The 18,791-nt window shown below is 41.5% G+C and overlaps 2 protein-coding genes across 3 annotated transcripts in view; one reads left to right on the plus strand and one right to left on the minus strand.

The window, feature by feature from the left end:
- rnf13 (ring finger protein 13) overlaps positions 1-6,673 on the plus strand; it is a 40,862-nt gene extending 34,189 nt beyond the window's left edge. The window contains exons 9-10 of the mRNA XM_071488035.1: positions 4,311-4,391; positions 5,166-6,673. Coding sequence (XP_071344136.1) covers positions 4,311-4,391; positions 5,166-5,536 — 452 coding nt within the window. The 3' untranslated portion in view covers positions 5,537-6,673. The remainder of the gene's footprint in view (positions 1-4,310; positions 4,392-5,165) is intronic.
- Positions 6,674-8,532: 1,859 nt separating this feature from the next.
- On the minus strand, positions 8,533-16,670 carry pfn2b (profilin 2b). 2 transcript variants are annotated; one of them, XM_071488036.1, is made up of 3 exons: positions 16,352-16,670; positions 13,279-13,471; positions 8,533-10,564 (listed from the first exon to the last, which is right to left on the minus strand). In XM_071488036.1, the coding sequence occupies exons 1-3, from the start codon at positions 16,478-16,480 to the stop codon at positions 10,467-10,469; spliced, it is 420 nt and encodes a 139-aa protein (XP_071344137.1). In that variant the 5' UTR covers positions 16,481-16,670; the 3' UTR covers positions 8,533-10,466. The 2 variants fall into 2 exon arrangements, with proteins under 2 accessions (XP_071344137.1, XP_071344138.1); XM_071488037.1 differs by having other exon boundaries at positions 8,533-10,990; positions 16,352-16,665.
- Between the last annotated feature and the right edge of the window lie 2,121 nt (positions 16,671-18,791).

Genomic DNA, 18,791 nt, shown 5'->3' on the forward strand with positions numbered 1-18,791 from the left:
GACTGCTGCTGTTCCAGTTCCCATCCCACCAAGTTCTTGGGCAGCATGCCTGAACTTGGGGTTCATCAGTTTGTGTGTGTGTGTGTGTGCATGCGTGTGTGTGTGTGAGTGTGTTCAGCACAGAGTGGGAAGGATGCCTAATGGCGCCCTTGGCCTCTGGTACAGTGGATAATGCTGAGCTTGGAGTCCGGGGGCTTTGAACAGATACAGCCACAGTGAACGGGAACACTGTGATGCTGCGTTGGTGTTGCTTTTAAAGCTGCAGCCTTCCATGTTCAAAGTGTACAGCAACGATCACAGAGTTTCTGGTGTGGTGTTTGTGATGTTTATACTTTTTTGAAATGCTGTTGAAAGTGCAGAAAGTGTACTGCAGAGATTTGGTCAACATGGTTGTATGCTGAAGTCGGCATGTAAATTCTGAAGCTGCACTTCCAATGATGGCCACTAAATGCTGTCTGTAGGGTTGTCCTGAAGCTGCTGAGAAAGGTTTTCTGGCTGCTGTAACAGCAGTTAAGCCCAAATCAAAGCGTTAGAACTTCTCATCCGAAGCCTGTAGGTGGCATTAGTTGGACCACACCTGTGTTTTTCTGTCTGTGCTTGTAATACATCTGCGCTGCATCAGTCTGAATCAGAGGCCAGGAGAGTTTATAAATGCAACATGGTGTGATGTCTTTTCTGAGTGAGTGAAGTCATCTCGGAAGATGTTAACCAGCTGATCATCCACAGCCTCGGCTGCTGCTGTGCTGGCAGGATGCCTTTCTGCTGATGAGTGTATCTGCCCACCATCAACCTCCCCTGGCCGAGGAGCTGAGACCAGAGAAATCTGCTGTTTCCGTTTTCACCTCTGCAAACGCTTTGATAGAGAGGCTGCTACTGAATTGTTTTCTCACATGTATTTCTTGCTGCTGCTGCTGTTCAGCATCTATTTAATTTATACCTTTCTTATTTGCTGCTCATATAGATCTGGGCCAGAGGTGCTGATGTCAAACACGTCAGACTTGCATGTATGGAAATGGGAATCCACAGGCTGAGGTGAATAATAGACAACACAAAGAAAGTCTGTATGGATGGTACACAATGCCTTAAAGAAAACCTCGGTCCCCATGTAATTGGTACCAGTCTGAGCAGCAGCATGCAACATAAGATCTGTGTCAATGTACAGGATTATGTAATAGCAGCTGCTACGGCTGTCATCGTACAGCACAGCTCCGCCATTAACTTGACTTACACTCCGGTTTTATTGCAGAGCCTTGCGTCATCCCCACTTAGGCTGTAAGCCGGACGTTTGATAGTGAGTTTTGGCCCTCCGGGGGCCCCAGTTTCACCAGCAAACGACGTCTAGCAGACATCGGAAATTGTAAGCGCACGAAGTGAACTGCAAAAACTGGCACTGTCTCTGACCCTTCGTTTAGACCGGGAGAGGCTGGACTCTCCCTCTGACCCCTGCCCTCCAGTCTGATCCCTCCCTGTGAATGATGAGTCACTCCACCCCTCTCCTTTGCTTTCTGCTGCCAAACCATAGGCAGGGAACTCATACACACACATACACATACAAACACTGAACAGAGCAGCTGCAGTGTCTCAGCCGTCGGTGTGTGAGGCATGTTGATGTCAGTACAGAGGACCCCTCTCTGTCTCTTAGCTCGCTGGCCTCAGTGCCAGTTGCCCTTGTCTGATTGGCTCAAGCAGTCACTGACTGTGCAGGAGCATTTTTTTTTTTTTTCTTTTTACTCAGTTTTTCTGTCACCCTTTCTTTTCATTCGCTCTCTCGCTCACTCGCTCCCTCTCGCTCTGCTACACACATTCAGTGCTCATCTGAAGTTCAGTAGGACAGCGTGGTTCCTCTGAGAGCCAGGAATGCTGGCAGGCTGGCTGATTAATGAAAAATAGAGGGGAGAAGAGCTGCACTGGCCCACAAGTCCTTTTAAGATGTGCTACTGGCCCCAAGACGTAAATGTAAGGGATTCCCAACATCTGAAAAGCAGACACAACTACCAAAACATTGAAAAATATATTTTACTACCGTGCTTCAAAGCTGACACAGCCCAAAACACTCGGAGTGCACAATATTGAGACTTGAGAAGAGACAGGAAACTGTCCTTAAAATAAAAAAATTTAAAAAACTCAGCAAGAGCACATGAAAACCATTTTATTTCCCCTTTTAACTCATGCTGTTCACGACGCATGTACTGCGCTGGTGAGACTCATGAGAGGGAATCTCAGCTCACATGTGCAGGTCACAGTAATGACATTACTAAGCTGATCTCTGGTCGAAGCTTCTAGAGATGAGGAGCGAGTAATGTCCGCAGCAGGACCTTTGATCAGCAGGAGTCAGACCAGACTGTGAATTATGTTCTGCTGCTGAGTCCTGGACTTGTTTGGGGGCACAGGAGAGTTAGTTTTTTTTTTTGTTTTTTTAAGTTTTAAAAATGTTACAGTGCCCAGATCTTTTGAGTGATGTTTACAATAAAAAAAAAAATCCCCTGAAAGCTATCAGACAGTGAAAGTACACATTTATCTGGGTGACCTGCATTGTGTCATAGTGCAGACCGACTAAACAATAACACCTTGTGTCAGACATATAACACTGAAAAGCCTATATGACAGATTACATTAAATAAAACGTGTTTAAAAATAAATGGCACCTTTTATTTGACAGGTTGTTAACAAGCAAACAGATAGTGGATGGAAATCACTTTATTTGAAGGTAAACTTAAAGAGAGGGCACTCAAAATATCTGTAGCCGTAGTTACAGTTAAGTACAGTCTGTCAAAGCTGAACCAAGAAATCAATCTGATGGATGATTACAATGGACATCTTGAGTATTCACTTTACTTTTGCCTTTGATTTCTCCCTCAGATAGGTTTGGTTAACCTGGGAGTTAGTTTCAACCTTGATTAATTGTCTGACAGCTTTTGTTTCTTATCCTGTTGAAGTTCCTTGCGTCATGTTGCTGCATCACAAGGTCAATATTACCAAGAGGAATGGTGGCCAAAAGCACGTGAATTGGATCGAAGTTGCGATAAACCGGACTTAGCCTTTATTAAGTGTTGTCATGTTGTTTGTATTTAAATATTTCAAATGATACCCGGCCCTCTTTATTATCTCCCCAGAGCAGTCTTTGAGTTCAGGAAGTCACTGAACCTTCTCTCTCTGCTTCACTCAGAATAGCTCAGTTAGTGCCACAGTTCAGCATTTCCTGAGTGTATACTGGATCCATGCCTGCATAAACGTTCCCTCTCCCTCACCCCGACTGTCCGACACTGGCCCGAGGGAGTGAGAAAGAGAGGAAAAGATGGAGGCTGCTCTGTAATACTGTCAAAAGAAAAGGAAGAAGCGTGTTGGGTAAAAAAAAAAAAATAAGATGAGGATGATAATTTGGGTGATTTTTGGCAGAGGGAAAAACAGAATTGAACACATTAAGAGGAAGATTGAGTAGAGTTGAAAACATTACCTTGAGTTTAAGTTGCTGACGCTCAGAGAGAAAAGGAAGAGGAGGAGGGGGGGGTGGGGGGTGGGGGGGGGGCTGTGGTCGATGTGACTCCCCATCCTTATACGGTCACATGCAGCCCTGGCACGGACACAGAGAGCCCAGTCGGGAAAACATGCTCATTTAGAGCTTACATAAACACACCGGCCCACAGCCCTGCTCCCCCCTCCTCCCTCCTTTCAGCCCAGGCCAGGGAAGAGGAAGAGAAGGAAAAGGAGAGGAACTCTGTGGAATTTGAAAGGGAGTGTGTTGATAAATTCCTGAGCTTTTCGTTCACACAGAGACTCTGGATATCCTGTAACGTCAGGAAATGCAGTGCTGGCAGTTTAGCAGTGATTCTGCCTGCAGGCAGAGGGTTTGGATGGGTGGGTGCGGGGACATACTTTATTTGGAAAAGTCCTACAAAGAGCTTAAGGAAATCAGACTTGTGAGGCAACTCAAGTTCCAAAATTCCTCACACGTCATGCAGCCACCTGACGTCAGTGACCTTCAGGAAAACGTAAAAAGAACCAATTAATCCTCTGTGCGTACACACTCATGACCCGTGTCCTAAAACCGCCTTTTCTACACAGCACAGTGTAGTTATTCAGCTGTTGAGATGTAACCCAAGATGAGCCGTGTGGTTATTGAAAAATAATAAGTGTTATTAGCCCTGATTTAATGCAGTATGTTTCATAACTGCATGGATCATAGTGGATCACACTCTATAGCTGCGATGAGTCTGCACAGTTACAATAATGCACTTTCAGTGGCTGAGAAGGAATAAGTGTATTGATGCTCTGTAGAGCACTTTCTGACAGACGTTTTCTCTTGGACCCAGGAGACAACTACGATGTGTGCGCCATCTGCCTGGACGAATATGAAGAAGGGGACAAACTGCGAGTCCTGCCATGTTCTCATGGTGAGTCGAACACTTCTGCACCGCACATGACCCATAAATCGGAGCCTTCCTGCAAGTGCTGACACGTCAAGCCAAAGAACTACAAGTAGCACTGACAAAGACCACAGGGACACTTCTTCCTTGTATTTTTTTGGATAGAAATAATTGTCGGTATTTCTAGATAACAACAAATAGATATGTTGCTCTCGGCCTGTATCCACCTTTGCTCAATGAGTTACACAAGCACATTAAGAAGTCTTAAGAGAAATGCAAACATCGAGTATGTTCTCTGTGACTGATAAGTTGTGACCAGAAAATGATCTGTGATGTTACCTTATACCTTATACCAGTGAAGTTTAAGGCAACATCAAAGGTAGGGGTGCAATCAACAATTTGTTTTTGTTTTTCTCATTTTACAGTTTATTTGCAGATTATTTTCTTGATTGACTTAAATGTGAATAATGGCCATAAGACACTCCTAAAGTCCAACTTATGTCTTGAAGTCCCTTGTTTTTCCCACAGTCTAAAGTCCAGAACAAAGTGATATTCAATGTTGTATCACTTCAGACAAAGAAAAGCAGTAAATCTTCACAGTTATGAAGAATATAATAAAATCTAGGGATTTTTTTGCTATTTTAGCTTGAAAAATTACACACCATTGATTGGTTATCAAATAGTTCCCATTTAATTTAGTGGCAATTGAATGATTGATTGAGCTCTAATCCTGGGGTCTGTGGGGGAATGCCTCAGACTGCTATTCGATCAGGAACAATAACCTGTCCTTGTTGTCCTCAGCCTACCACAGTAAGTGTGTGGACCCCTGGCTCACCAAAACCAAGAAGACATGTCCGGTGTGTAAGCAGAAGGTGGTCCCTTCACAGGGCGACTCTGACTCAGATTCAGAGGAGGGTGACAGCGGCCCAGAGGAGAACGAGGAGGTATCTGAGAGCACCCCGCTGCTGCGATCTCTGGCCTCCACCAGCGCCCACTCCTTCGGTACCATGTCGGGAGCGTCGCGCTCAGAGCAAGACCAGGAGTCCTCTGAGTACGAAGACGACGAGCTGGACAGCAGCGACAGCGAGGAAGAGGTCACCGTGGAGACTGTGGTGGTGCAGATGCAGCAGCCCTGCTCTGAAGGCCCCGAGCACGACCTGCCCCGAGCTTGACTGATTGTTGGCTGACCCGATTGGTCACTAAACCCCCTCCACCCCCACCCTCACAGCTGCAGAGACTTTTGTTGGGGGCACAAAACAGATTTCATCATCCAAGTTCTTCTGTTACTGCTGAAAGTACATTGCAATGTATCCTCCCTACAAGTTCAAATACAAATCTAAGTTTTCTTTTTAACATGATTATGGATGAAGTGCTGATTTCCACATATGTGACAGGAAGTCAGGGGGCATATCTCAAGGGCTGCTCGACAGACTTGACAGGACTGATGACACTGATGTACAGTAGACTGTTATACTGTACTCTGTTTAGTCACAAAAAAGACGATACATAATGTTTTTTTCTGTTTTAGTCACAAGTGGAAGTCCCAATCACGCTTTACACAAAGTTCAGCAAAAGTACTGTGTATATATAAAATATAGATCACAATAAGTTACATATTTACCTTTGATTATCTCCTATCTTATATGTTTCAGATGACTGGGAAGGTTTATTATTGTACATACATATACATGCTGTCACACCCAGAGGCGCTATGCAGCATCCTTTTTTGTAAAACTAAACTAACATTCAGCAAGTATAGAGTTGTTTAAAGCCACAGCAATATGGTTTTGCCAGTTTATTTCTAGCCTGATGTATGAAGGAGCCTTGCTGCGCCTGTCTGTGTTTTGTGCCACAGTTTATCTGTTACAGCGATTCACATTAAGACAAACTGAAGCCAAACCAGACTGAGAAAACACATTCAATGCAATGAGTGTGCTCTCCATGTGACATCGCAGTATGTCGTGGGTTACACTAGTTTAAAAGTCTGAAGAGACACTTTTGTATCCACGCTGCCTGTGGTAAACTTCTTCTGGCTGCTCCAGACCTATCACTTCCTTTAACACAAGCAGTTATTGGTTGATGGGCCTTGTAATACACGTTTAACTGACCTTATCTCATTTTAATACTGTTTATAGTAAATACTAAATACACTAATGTTTTTGGTTTTTTTTTCATGACATGGCTTGATTTTTGTTGACAAATCCTGTTGCCTTTTTCAGTTGATGTATTTTGTCTTGTCAGTGTTTTCCTGCTCATGTATGTCCGTTCTCAATATGAATTCACTTCAATAAAATGAAAATGACACTTGACCAGGAAACTTTTTACTGTCGGTTTCATAACAATGAAAATATGTAACCCAACTTCCATCCTCCTGCAAAAAGGCCTGTTATCTGTACATGAACAACAGATCAGCTACAATAAATAAATAAATAAATAAAAACAGAGGGTCTAGTGAACATGTCATGAGTAATAGTCCAGTGACTTTATTATCTGATACAACTCAGCCTGTTAAACTCTGGCATGGCTCATTGAACAGATGGTAATTAAAGGACCTCTACACCACTCTACAAATATCACTAGTTTCTCAGATAGAGTTTAATTTTACCTTTACACACAAGATGAAGGTTTTCCAGGGTGGACTGGGGAATGAGGCGCACTGATCAATTTGATCACCCAGACTTCAGAGGGAAATATTGTATTATTTTACTGCACTGCATTTATCTGACAACTTAAGCTTCTAGTTATTTTTAGGGTTAAAGTTTAACTCTGATTTGTTAAAGATTAAATCAGTGGTTCGCACCCTTTTTGGCTTGTGATCCTTCACAAAAAAAATCAAGAAAGTAGTTGTGGTGTCTTGTCATGCTTCAAATGTGCAGGAATTGTTGGCAGTTTCCCAACAAATTTCTCTCATGGTTCCATTTTAATAACTTATTTGTGACTCAAAGAGGTGAAATTATCCAATATAGGATAAAAAGTCTGAAATATGAATCAGATTAGTATCTTTCCCGTTCATTAAAGATTTTTCTTGTGACCTTAGGTTGGGAATCACTAGACTAAACTAGTTACGTGTACATAAAGTAGTTAACTCACTCAAGCAGTTACAGCAATAAAATGCTGCTTACATAATGATGCAACAGTGATAATGTAAATCATTTTAACCTAACCCTCATGGGTTCTGATTTTCTGCAGAACAATTACTTTTACTTCTAGCTGTAATATGTCTGCACTTGTAGAACGTTTACTTAAGGATCTGTATACTTATTCCACCACTTTTAACTGAGCAGAAAGTCTGCCCCATTGTCATGGAAATGTTATATTGAAGTTTTCATTTTGTTTTCTGAGAACAAAGGACTCTTTGTCCATGGTGGATTATAAACAGTTAAAAATCTCCATCTGCTGATGAAGATCATGAGATTTGATCAAAAGCACCCAAAGTGCTACTAAATGGACCTTAATGTGTCTTGGTCACCTGTTGATTTCAAGGCCAAGGATGAAGCTTGACCTCAGATTATAAACTCAGGGCTCAAAAATATGAGGTGTTTGTTATTTAGCTTTCCCTTGTTGATATAAATACGATGGACGACATAATTGAAACACCTGCCGGTATGAAGCAGTACAACTCAACTGCACCACAAACAGCAATCTCCAAATTGATCACAGTTGAATTAACTTTCAAAAAAAGTTTCAACACAAACTAATTATCAGCTTCATGAAGAAAGGATTTATTGCAAGGCTTTTCTTAAACAGCTTTAGTTTTAGCCATTTGTTTCAGATAAACCAGCAACTGAGTAATTGAAAACTCCCAGCTACTAAAACTGACCTGGAGGTGAGACCACTCCATCAGCGGCCATCTCCAAGATGTAAATGAACTTTGAAACGTGCTCATTTTAAAGTAAGAACAACAACCAAAACACAACTGTTGTTGATATCTGCAGCAGAAGCCCCAACCAACCACATCGCTGACTTTCAACAGTTTAGACAGGCTAGCTGCTTCCACCCGTTTTCAGTCTTTTTAAGCCAACTGGCTGCAGCTTTGTGTGTGTGACAGACATGAAAGTGGTATCACTGTTCCCATTGGACTCTAAAAGAAAGCAAATAGAATTTCCCAACCACTGGGCTATTCCCTTAAATAGGCAAAGGTCAATGTGAAAAAATTAAAGACAAACGCTTATCTGGTTGGAATAAATTTATTTGATCTGTCTGTAAACAAGGTGATAAATCAATTTATGGCATTTCTTGGTTTTATGCATATGAAATCAGATGCATTAAAGAGACTGTATCCCAGATGTAAAAAAAAAAAAAGTGGTGAGGAAAAGGAAATGAACATAAATCAGCAAACAGGACTTGAAACAGGTTTTTTTTAATGAGTACACATATCCCACAAGGCCTAAACATTGGAGCTGAAGCTAAAGAAAAAAAAAAAAAAAAAAAAAGAAAAAAGTGCCAATGAAATGACTCCTTCGTGGACAGTGGGTAAAATCCTTCTTACAACAGCAACAGATCTCTCTACATTATGGCACAGGATACACAGGTTCTGCAGTTAAGTTTCAACAAGACAACCATGAGCGTCTTTGTTCCAACCAATCCCATCTCCCATTGAGTGTCATTTCTACTTTTGAAAGTGTGTTTTTTTTTTTTTTCTTCCTTCTTTCAGTTGGACGTTAGCAGTACTGACCGTGGATAGACCGTGTGATACCCCAGAGCTCAGTTGACTATAAAGTAAAAGGCAATTTATTCCACAGTTTTGTAGTTGTCAACACATCATGGGTTTGTACAAATGCAGTTTATTTTCTAAACAAAGAAAAAAAAAAAAAAAAATTAAATGACCCACCCTTACCTCCCCTGTAGCTTTATGTTTGTTAACCATAGTATGTATTTCAGTCTGGTTAGCGTTTCTTTCATCAGAAAAAAAAAGTTAGCGGTCATCCTTCATGATTTAGAGCAATTGTATAAACACCCGAGCTTTGACTAACACTTGGTCCTATAAAAAGAAAAGAAAAGAAAAAAAAAAAAAAATCTAACTGGACATACTCCAGATGGTTATATGCTGGGATATCTACTGTCCAAAAAATGGCAGCCTTTCAAAAACAAAATTAAAAAATATATATATATTACAGGAGCTGGCAAACAAAAAAAACAGTTTTAAGTGCCTGAGCCATTGTTAATGTGGAATGTCCATGGGTTTTCGTGTAGTCAGGGAGGTTGTGATGATGGGAGGAGAGGCTACCAGCATCTGGACGACACCAACACTTGCAAATCTGGTTCATGATCGTTAACTGGGCTGATCCAAGCAACCCCCCCCCTCCCCACCCCCACACACACGCATGCACACACACACACACACACACACACAAGCCGATCCCTCCTCTGTGTATACTATAGTCAGGACAGCAGTGCATCCGAAGGGAAAGGGGAGTTAGAACCAGTTGGGTTGTGAAGATCCTGTGAGGTTTGTAGTGTCACCTGCTTTGAGCAAACAGGATGAGGAAACGGGGAAAGGGGAAGAACCGAAAATTTTGGCAGGAGTGTGGAGGGGGTAGTGTGTGGTGGGTGACTCAGGGAAAACAACAGTGGACCAAGATATGCACAGTCTCCCCTCCCAGACATGATGGAGGAAATAAAAGAGGAAGACATGAAGAGCTTTGTTACCGCTCAAGTGCTCCAAAGGCATCGGCTGCTCAGGGAGGGAGTGTGTATGATCAGGATTGGGAGGGATTAAGTAATGGGCACCATGATAGAGAGAAAGAAAGAAATAACTACTTCAAATTGACGCTATAGCTTTTATTGTCTGAGTGTTTGGCCAGAATCTTTTTTTGCTGGTCTTGGTTAAGTACAGATTTGTCATGACAACCTGTTAGCAACATGCTCATCTTTGCTATGGATCAACTTATAGTGCTTAAGGGGGTAAAGAGTACACAGCGCAAGTGTGTTGAAGGGAGAGGGAAGAGGGTGGGTTAGGGGAAGATGACAACAAAAAAAGAGGGATAACAAATGGGAGGAGAGAAGGGAGAAAGAAATGTAACTAACAACTAGGACTGGAAGTAGTGTGAAATGCAACAGGGTGGTAAGGGTGAGCTGCTAGGTGGCTGGGTACAGGCTGCTTTAGTATCCGGATTTCCTCAGGTAGTCAGCCATCTGAAATGCTTTCTTGTTCAGCTGCCCTCCATGGACACCTTCCTTCCCCATGACAACAACCAATACTGGAGTACACAAAGGAAAAAACAAAACAACATAAATGAATAGACATGGTGATAGCAGGGCTGGAAAAAGAAAATACTTTTTTGGTATTGTCACCTTGCTAAATGTGGGGCTACATTGTTGAGGACAGAGTCTGAACCCTGCGCTGTGATTGAAATGCTCCTGGGATTTTGTTTAGGGGGACTGTTCAGGGGGGAGAAAATGGGCTTGACAGTAATTTGTTTTTTTGTCTGTTTTTTTTTTTTTTTAAGTTTTGTGTTTTTTGTTTGCCTTTTCGTTTGTTTTTTCTCTCTCACTCAACTACGCCACATAAGCTACGTCAAAACTAAACTAAAACCCTGAATCCCTCAAGTATTTTGCCATCGAGTATGCCTTCTTATTCAATCCGCCTCCATGGACCCCTTCTTTGCCCATTACCAAGACCAAGACTGAAAGAAAAGAGACAGAAAGACATTTAGAGAAGGTGTGAAGATCACACAAGTGAAAAGAGAAGAGCATAGAGCCAAAAGCAGCAGGCAGACGAGACAGCTATGAAGGAGGACAATGGCACAAAAAACACAGCAGCGCCTTTGGTCTGAAGGCCTAAACATTCATTTTCTTATCTGTGCTGCTGGTGGTGACACAAGACATGTCACATTACAATTAGGAAGACAGAAAGTGAGTACAGCAGGAGAATAAATGTAAAGGATGCATGCAAAGCTGTTTGTCAGTGTGTAAACGAGTAAGTTTGCTTTAACAACTATTGGTTTCCACTAAGGGTGAAGGCAAGGGTTGAGATTTTAGTAACTTATTAAAAAAAAAAAAAAAAAATATATATATATATATATATATATATATATATATTTTCAAATCGGTATGGCTTGGCCTCACAGTAAGGATCACTACTGAGCCAAATCAGAGCCAGTTAGACAAGCTACTGTAGAAAGTTTAAAAAAGGTCCAGTTTATATACACATGATATTGTACCTCAAATTCTTTGGAACATGTCAGAACCCATGTTCTGCTTTTAAATTCTGATACTAGTCCACATGATTGCCAAACCAGATACTTTTACTATCTGTGTTACATTGGTACCCAACAATACCTAGTTGCTTGTCTTAAGTGGCTGGAGGTGTAGAGTGTGAGTTTGCTTCACTCCACTTGAGGACACTAGTCTTTGTCATTTCATCTGTAATCAATATGCATCATGCCAGCAGCAAAGAAGAAGAAAGTGAAGCTTCTACTGACTACAAATAACCATCACTAATGCAGCACACATGCGGATACAGCAGCATGCTTGTGGTACCTCTCCTCAATACATGTAAAAGCCCTAAAGTGCCTCAATGCGTATTTTACCAGGAACAGAGTGGAAGCATGTGAGCAGGGAACAGATCCATACTTTGTGGGTAAGAGGGAGTGTTAACCAGGAAGGAGAAAGATGCATGCAATTCAGGAAGTTTTTAGAAAATCCGGGCCCAGTGTGTCTAGAGCAGTAACCAGTTAGTCTCACCTGTAGGTTTTAGTAGTGTCCGGGAAAAGTGGGAAGGACAGGGCATTGGGGCCCATACAGGCACCATGAAAACTGGCAAAACTCTCAGGCCCTAAAAGGGACTTAACTTTCCTAACTTCTCATATGATACAAACAGAATTCATCATTCCTACTGTAAAAGGGCTGTCACCTTCGAAATGCCACATTTTACTATTGACAGCTGAGTACATTTAAAACTTCTAAAATAAAGCCGCAGGTATCTATGCTTTTAAATCTCAGGGGAATTCACACAATTTATCAATCAGAATTTTTATATAAACCTGGAATATGCAGTTATAACATTTTTATACACTTGCTTTAAGCACTAGAGTTCAGAAAAAAACTCAGCCTTTAAATAGCAATCCATGAGTAAGTTGTGACCTCTGTGGTGAAGTGTTTCAGCTATGCAGAGCACAAATCATGTGCCCACTTTAATATTGTTCCGGCTGAAGAGCATCTCGTCTGTGGAAGGCAACTGATACATACATTTGACTCACTTTTTGCTGCTGGATTAGAAACTGCTTTAGGTATGCAACATAATTTCCCCCAAAGTAAGAATATAATGCAATTTGTAAACTATCATAAATTGCAATACATGGTAGTTAAGTGAAAACCTGTATCAGAATCAATCAGATAAAGAGGTTTAACTGAAAATGAACAAACTGAATTGGATGAGAAGGGCTCCAAATATGTTAGAAGCAAGTAAATAAACATCTAGACATTACATCTTAGACAGATATTAAAGAGGGAAAGTAATAAATTGTCTTGTTTGAGATTTGTCAACCTGCAAGATGTCAAGTTCTCCCTACAAATGCTTACCTAACAAAATGTAAATCATCTACAACTGACATTATCAGCACAGAAGACTGACTTTAACCCCTAACTTGTATCCTGATCCAATGAACCTCTTGATATGGACTTGCCCTTCAGCTTTTAAATACAACTTGCCTGCATATTTCTACAGATCACATTTCGCTGAGATTCACAGCTGACATTCAAAGGTAACATCCTGTGATTCACAGAGAGTTTAACACCTGTGTATGTCATATATTGAGGAAAGGTGCATTGAAGATCTATCCCACATGCATGAACAACACAGAAGTTATAAAAAATAACTAATCTAATGGCACTATGTCAAAGCAGGCTACAGTGTCACTGTAACACTACTAAAATGTATGCAGCTAACAACAACGCTGAACGTCACGCTCACCTTTGCCGGCTTTGCCTACAGAAACGTTGCATGTTGGCTCTCCTCCTTGACTCTTTGTCCGGATGTCCATTGTCCAGTCGCCCTCAACGTTGAGGCTGTCTCTGATTACGGAGCACTTTTTATTGCCTAAGGTCAGCCCACTGGTGAAGAATCCCTCCCGGTCCTTTCCTATCAGCACGTCGACCTCTTCAGGCTAAAACAAATCACAAATGCAAGAAGTTAGGTACATGTACATCTGCCAAGCTGAATATCAATCCATTCAGATACCAGCTCTCTTCCATTTTTCCTTAGGTCATTTGAGGTCGCATTTTCCTCACTCTTTTTGAACCCAGTTCTCAATAATTGCTCCAAATGTGAGTGCTTTGAAGCCTTTTGAGCCTTATTAGGGGCTGTACAAATAAATGCCTTTTAGAAAAGGAAGATAGTGATCAGAGTCAGTTCCCCTGGCTAATATTACAACATACAAGACCACAACACCACACTCCAACACAAGACAACTCACCTGCAACCCTGCAGTGTGGCTTTAACATACATTACAAGGTTATATACTGTCTCGAGTGGTGTCCACATGGTGGATTCAATATCAGAAAATCACTGAGGATGACCTAGGATGTTAATCGTGGATGGCTTTCGGGACAAGTCTACAGATATTTTAGAAATTATGTTACACTTCCCCTGTATCTGAAAAGACATGAAAACTTGGAGATGATTTTGTTAGATGCTGCTGGTCTGAAGACTTCGCTTCATACATCCTTGCAGAATGATTATGGCATAAACTGATGCTTCAGACAGCCTCCTAGTGTCAGTAATACTTGCAGGCCAACTTTGAACTTCCCACTCCTTATACTAGTGGCATGTAATTTTGGTAATCTAGGGCTCAAAGCATGTTCTGCTGCTGCACCTGTTTAAAAACACTCTACATTAGCACAGCAGCCAAATGTGAACTGTTTAAAATGTATGATTCATAAACATTTAAACTGGCCCATCAAAACAAGCACCAACAGTGATGCAATTAAAAATGATTCAACCAAAGGATAAACCAGAGTCATTCACATAAAAACGGTACAAAAAGACCATAAGTCTTTATTTCTCTATTTTGAAAGTTAGATGTTTATACTTTAAAATGTCTTTTTAAAAGTGAAAAGTTGCAATCTGAAAAACTGTAGATGGTACTAAGTATTAAGAATATCCAGCCCAGACAGATGAAAAAGTCTATATAATCTGTTTAAAGACATAGCTGCCTTTATTATAGGCTACTATCAGTATCAAGTCCTGAAATCTCAGCGGCCCACTACAGCTGGCAAAAACCATTATACTCAGGAATTTCCTTTTAAGTATGACTACTGCCAACATCCGCTTTTTCTACCCGAAACGTGTACAAATTACATTTTACATTACATGCTTTTTGAACCGGATTTTTTATTTTTTTTTCCCTCTTTGAATCAATCCGCGGAACAAAAGGCGTCGCCCCTCAACCCCAGAACTGCACAGTCATGGCACACACGAAATCCTTCAGACAAAAAAAAGAGGAGGAAACTCAAACAGGCTCAAATAACGTTAGCATGCCGGCTAGCTACATGTCGGGGCCCGGCTGGCTAATTAATTACACCAACTGTTTTGCCCCTGTTGGGATCCAGTGCTCGATTCCCAAATGAAACTTGCACCGCAGCTCCACGTCCCCTGTGTTAACTTGCTGCACTCCCTTGAAAGCCGATTTCTTCAAGAAAATCCTAGTTACCGAGTTTGAACGAAACCAAGCTGGCTAATGCTAGTAAAAGTGGGGATTTAGCTTTTGCTCCATATGGATTTTTTCCACATCGACAATAATAATTAAAAAAAAAAAAAACGCTTATGTTGATTTGTTGGATTTGCTCCTTAGGAGGACAACGATACCCTGCCCTAAGCCCCAAGAGGACACTCCCAAGTAACGCTGGCTATCAGCCGCACACTCGCTCATAGTTCATTTGTCTGTAGCATTGCTGATCATTTTATCGTCAAAACGACACGTTTAATACGCTAACATCACGACTGCTGCATCAACTTGCTCACACATATTTAAATTACCGACAACTTATTTATTTAACACAAAATGGAGGCTGAAGGAAGCGGTGGAGACGATTGTTTAACCAACTAATACCTTCACAAATACCGCAATTGTTTATGGTTTACGTGTGGTGGCTTAAAAGCGTAATGAATCTGCTGTGTGTGTAAATCTGGACCTCCGGTGCACATTTTCGCCCGGGACCTCACGGCTCGATTAGCATCCACGAACAAAATGAATAAGAAACTGGGAGTGTGTCCGCCATCTTGGAAAATAAGGGGCGGTAGCGGCAGCGTGATTCACAGAAGCCGAATAGGGAAAATCCGAGCCAGACTAACAGCACGACGGGGACGTATGTGAGCACCGCGGACTCTGCGCTGTTAGCGTTAGCTAATAGCGGGTTTCCAGCGAGGATGACCGGCCTGATTTAAGCTAACCGCCGGCTGTAGTGTGCTAATCAGCGTTAACATCAAGTTGCGGTGCTGGTAGACGGTGATCTGGTCAAATGAGACATTCCTAAACAGTTTCTCTTAAACACGGATGACAAATCCCAAGAGAACATATATTTAGCTCGGTGTTGGTTTAGACTGGATTATTGAAATTGGCTACGCTTTCTGACCGGTAATCACGAGCAAACACGGCTAGTTCACGCTAGCTTGCTTGCTAGCGATGCTAAAGTTAGCAATTTTAGCTCGGGTTCGCGGCACCGTTCGTCACTGGCTTAGGTTATCTCCGACTACACTGCTGTCTATTCAAAAAAAGGAAACAATGTTAGTCCAAGTGTATTAAGTGCGCTGGAAAGAAATGCAAAAAAAAAAAAAAAAAACAGCCACAGACTGGTGATGGATTGAAAACGCAACGGTGCATACGTGCCAATGCATCTTGTGTGTGACCACCGGATACCATGTGTACCACACCGCTCGCCTTATCCTCATTCAACAAGGCCTGGCTATGCAGACAAATGAACCGGCATGCACAATATACATTTTCTCCCGATGTACCCACAGATATTGAGAAACTGAGCATACGAACCGTTATGTTGGCAAAACTACCGCCGGCAGACGATGCCCAGACGTATTTGGCGTCCGTGTACCCAACAATGGCCGCTTCCTGGCAGCTGCCATCAGCCTTTAGGTTGTCCACGTAGCTTTGCCAGGACATGTTTGTGAAATTAGTTCTAGATGGAAAAGTACGATGGGTCAAGTTGGGTCACAAACGTCTCTCGAGCGACGAAGACACTGAGAGAAAGCTGTATTTATCAGTGGTTTAACGGGCCTCCAGCAAGCAAAACCCCCCGGCTCCGCTACGTCCCGGCTTTCTTCTGGTCTAGGCAACGAAAAGAAATCGCTGCAATCGGACAGGCGCTTGGGTGTAGTCCTCACTAGATCACTCCGCCTGGGTCGTTGTTTGCCTCGCTGCCTCATTGCATAATATACTACGACGCGGAGGAATACATCATGGTTGATCACGATGGCAATAAGCAAGACAGACTATTTTTTCTCCAGTGCACCAAAGATTTTCAACTTGCCCATTCTTGATGTTTCCGTGTGATCATTTTAATGTTGTTGAGGTTAAACCTGTCAAAACAATTTTATGTTAGCAAAGCAGAATTTAGTCATTGTTTATATTTTTTTCATTTGAAGGTATGTACAATTCAGTAAAAATACTCTTGTTAAGCACTAACTCACGGGTCATTTACAATATTCACCTCGTCGCAATGCAGTTTTATTTAGTTCTTCATTTATGATGTAGATGTGTTCACTACAGGCCAGTTTGATCAGCTGGGTAAATTCTTTCTTCATGGACACAATCACCAGTCTTAGCCAAATCCTAATTATCTGTGGTGGACTTTTTCTTCTAATATGATCACAGGTCAGTGTTCATTAGGGTCAATGCATCATGCACTGGAAGTGGAAAAAAGAGGTGAGGACTATACAAAAAAGGTCAACAGGTCATAAAAAGGTAAAACACAGGGAGGCAATCACACTCATTCAAGCTAATGAGCAGTCATAATGTGTGAAATACTCTGAGGCTGCCATCAGCATTGTGTTGTAGAGAGAAGCTGTATTTCCATATATGTGTCAATGTTTGCATTTTAAGCATAGCATACTCTCTAGAATGTCACACAATTAATAAACAGTGGGTATGTGGTTTTGTTCATACACAGTTTTTTCCTCCCCGTGAAACTGGTGAATAATTTTAGGATTTGAATGGTGTTTGGGCCTTTTTTAGGAGAAGATTATGCTTGTATGGAAATAGATTTGGTATTATATAAAGAGAATAAAAGACATTTTGGCAAGATCATATTAAATTGATTCACAGAATTTCACATACAGGTACCACACTGATACATAAAACTGTGTGATAACATAAAATAATAAAACCTGTATTCATTAAAGAATGGTAATATGCAATGCCATGGGGACGCCATCAGCACCACGAACAAACTATGATGTATACTATTGTATACATAAAATTACAGTACAGTAGAAAAAACATCGGAGATTCAGGAGTTAAAGGGACAAACAGATTATTGGTATGTGCTGTCTTGCTCAAGGGCAGAAGTGCAGCAAGTTGCTCAATGGCACCTCAGTAGGACACATGAACATTTGTCTGCTTGTCTGTTGTTGGATCAAACCTACAGGATGGTATCAAGCCACCAAGGTACCATGCACTGTATGTATCCGTATTTGTGTTTGTTCCATGCAAACTATTAATAAGGGGACCACATGACTTTTTATGATGTCTCGCTCTTCTCCTCTCATCAGTCTGTACTAACGGCGAAACCAGCAGAATACAAAGACAGACTGTTAACGTTTCAGTTTCAGCTGAAAAGCTGTAAAATAGTTGATCTAATATGTATCTGAAAGCTGCAGTGTTTTTCTTGTTTTGGGAACTCATGACTGTGACAGCCACTTTCTCTCTTCTTTAAAATACCCTGGCTTTTTTTCAACCCTACGCACGCTGGTTCACTCTTACTGTACAGCACACTTTCACACCTGGGATCCACTTGCACTGAGCAGGTGTAGAGGAACAAATACAGTTTAAACACTAAACCACTGCTCAGTGGCACATCGACTGCAGTTCACCTCAGTGAACTGACGCACGTGAAACAGAGGAACAGACACGCTCAAAGCCTCACAGAGCAATAATGTTGGAGGATAAACACTTTCAAATACTTGGAACGGTGAACTTGAATCAATCCGCTGACTTTGAATACACGTAAAAATCAAAGAGGGAGAAAATCATTTACGCTCAGATCAGTGTAAAATTAATGTAAGTGGAAAAACTACGCAACAATTTCAAGTGAAATTTCTGAACTTCTGAGCTTGATAGTCAGTTCATGTTGCAGGATACTGCATGGGTATATAACTTCCTTCATCTGAGTCTTTTTGAAGCCCTGCATCATGTGACACATTTATCTTTACCCAGAAACTTCTAGTGAATTCTTTCTCTCGTTCTCTCTCTCTCC

The sequence above is a fragment of the Trachinotus anak genome, unplaced genomic scaffold, assembly GCF_046630095.1.
Source record: "Trachinotus anak isolate AG129_WGS33_773 ecotype Australia unplaced genomic scaffold, CSIRO_AGI_Tana_v1 ptg000010l, whole genome shotgun sequence".
NCBI classification, from domain to species: Eukaryota; Metazoa; Chordata; class Actinopteri; order Carangiformes; family Carangidae; genus Trachinotus; species Trachinotus anak.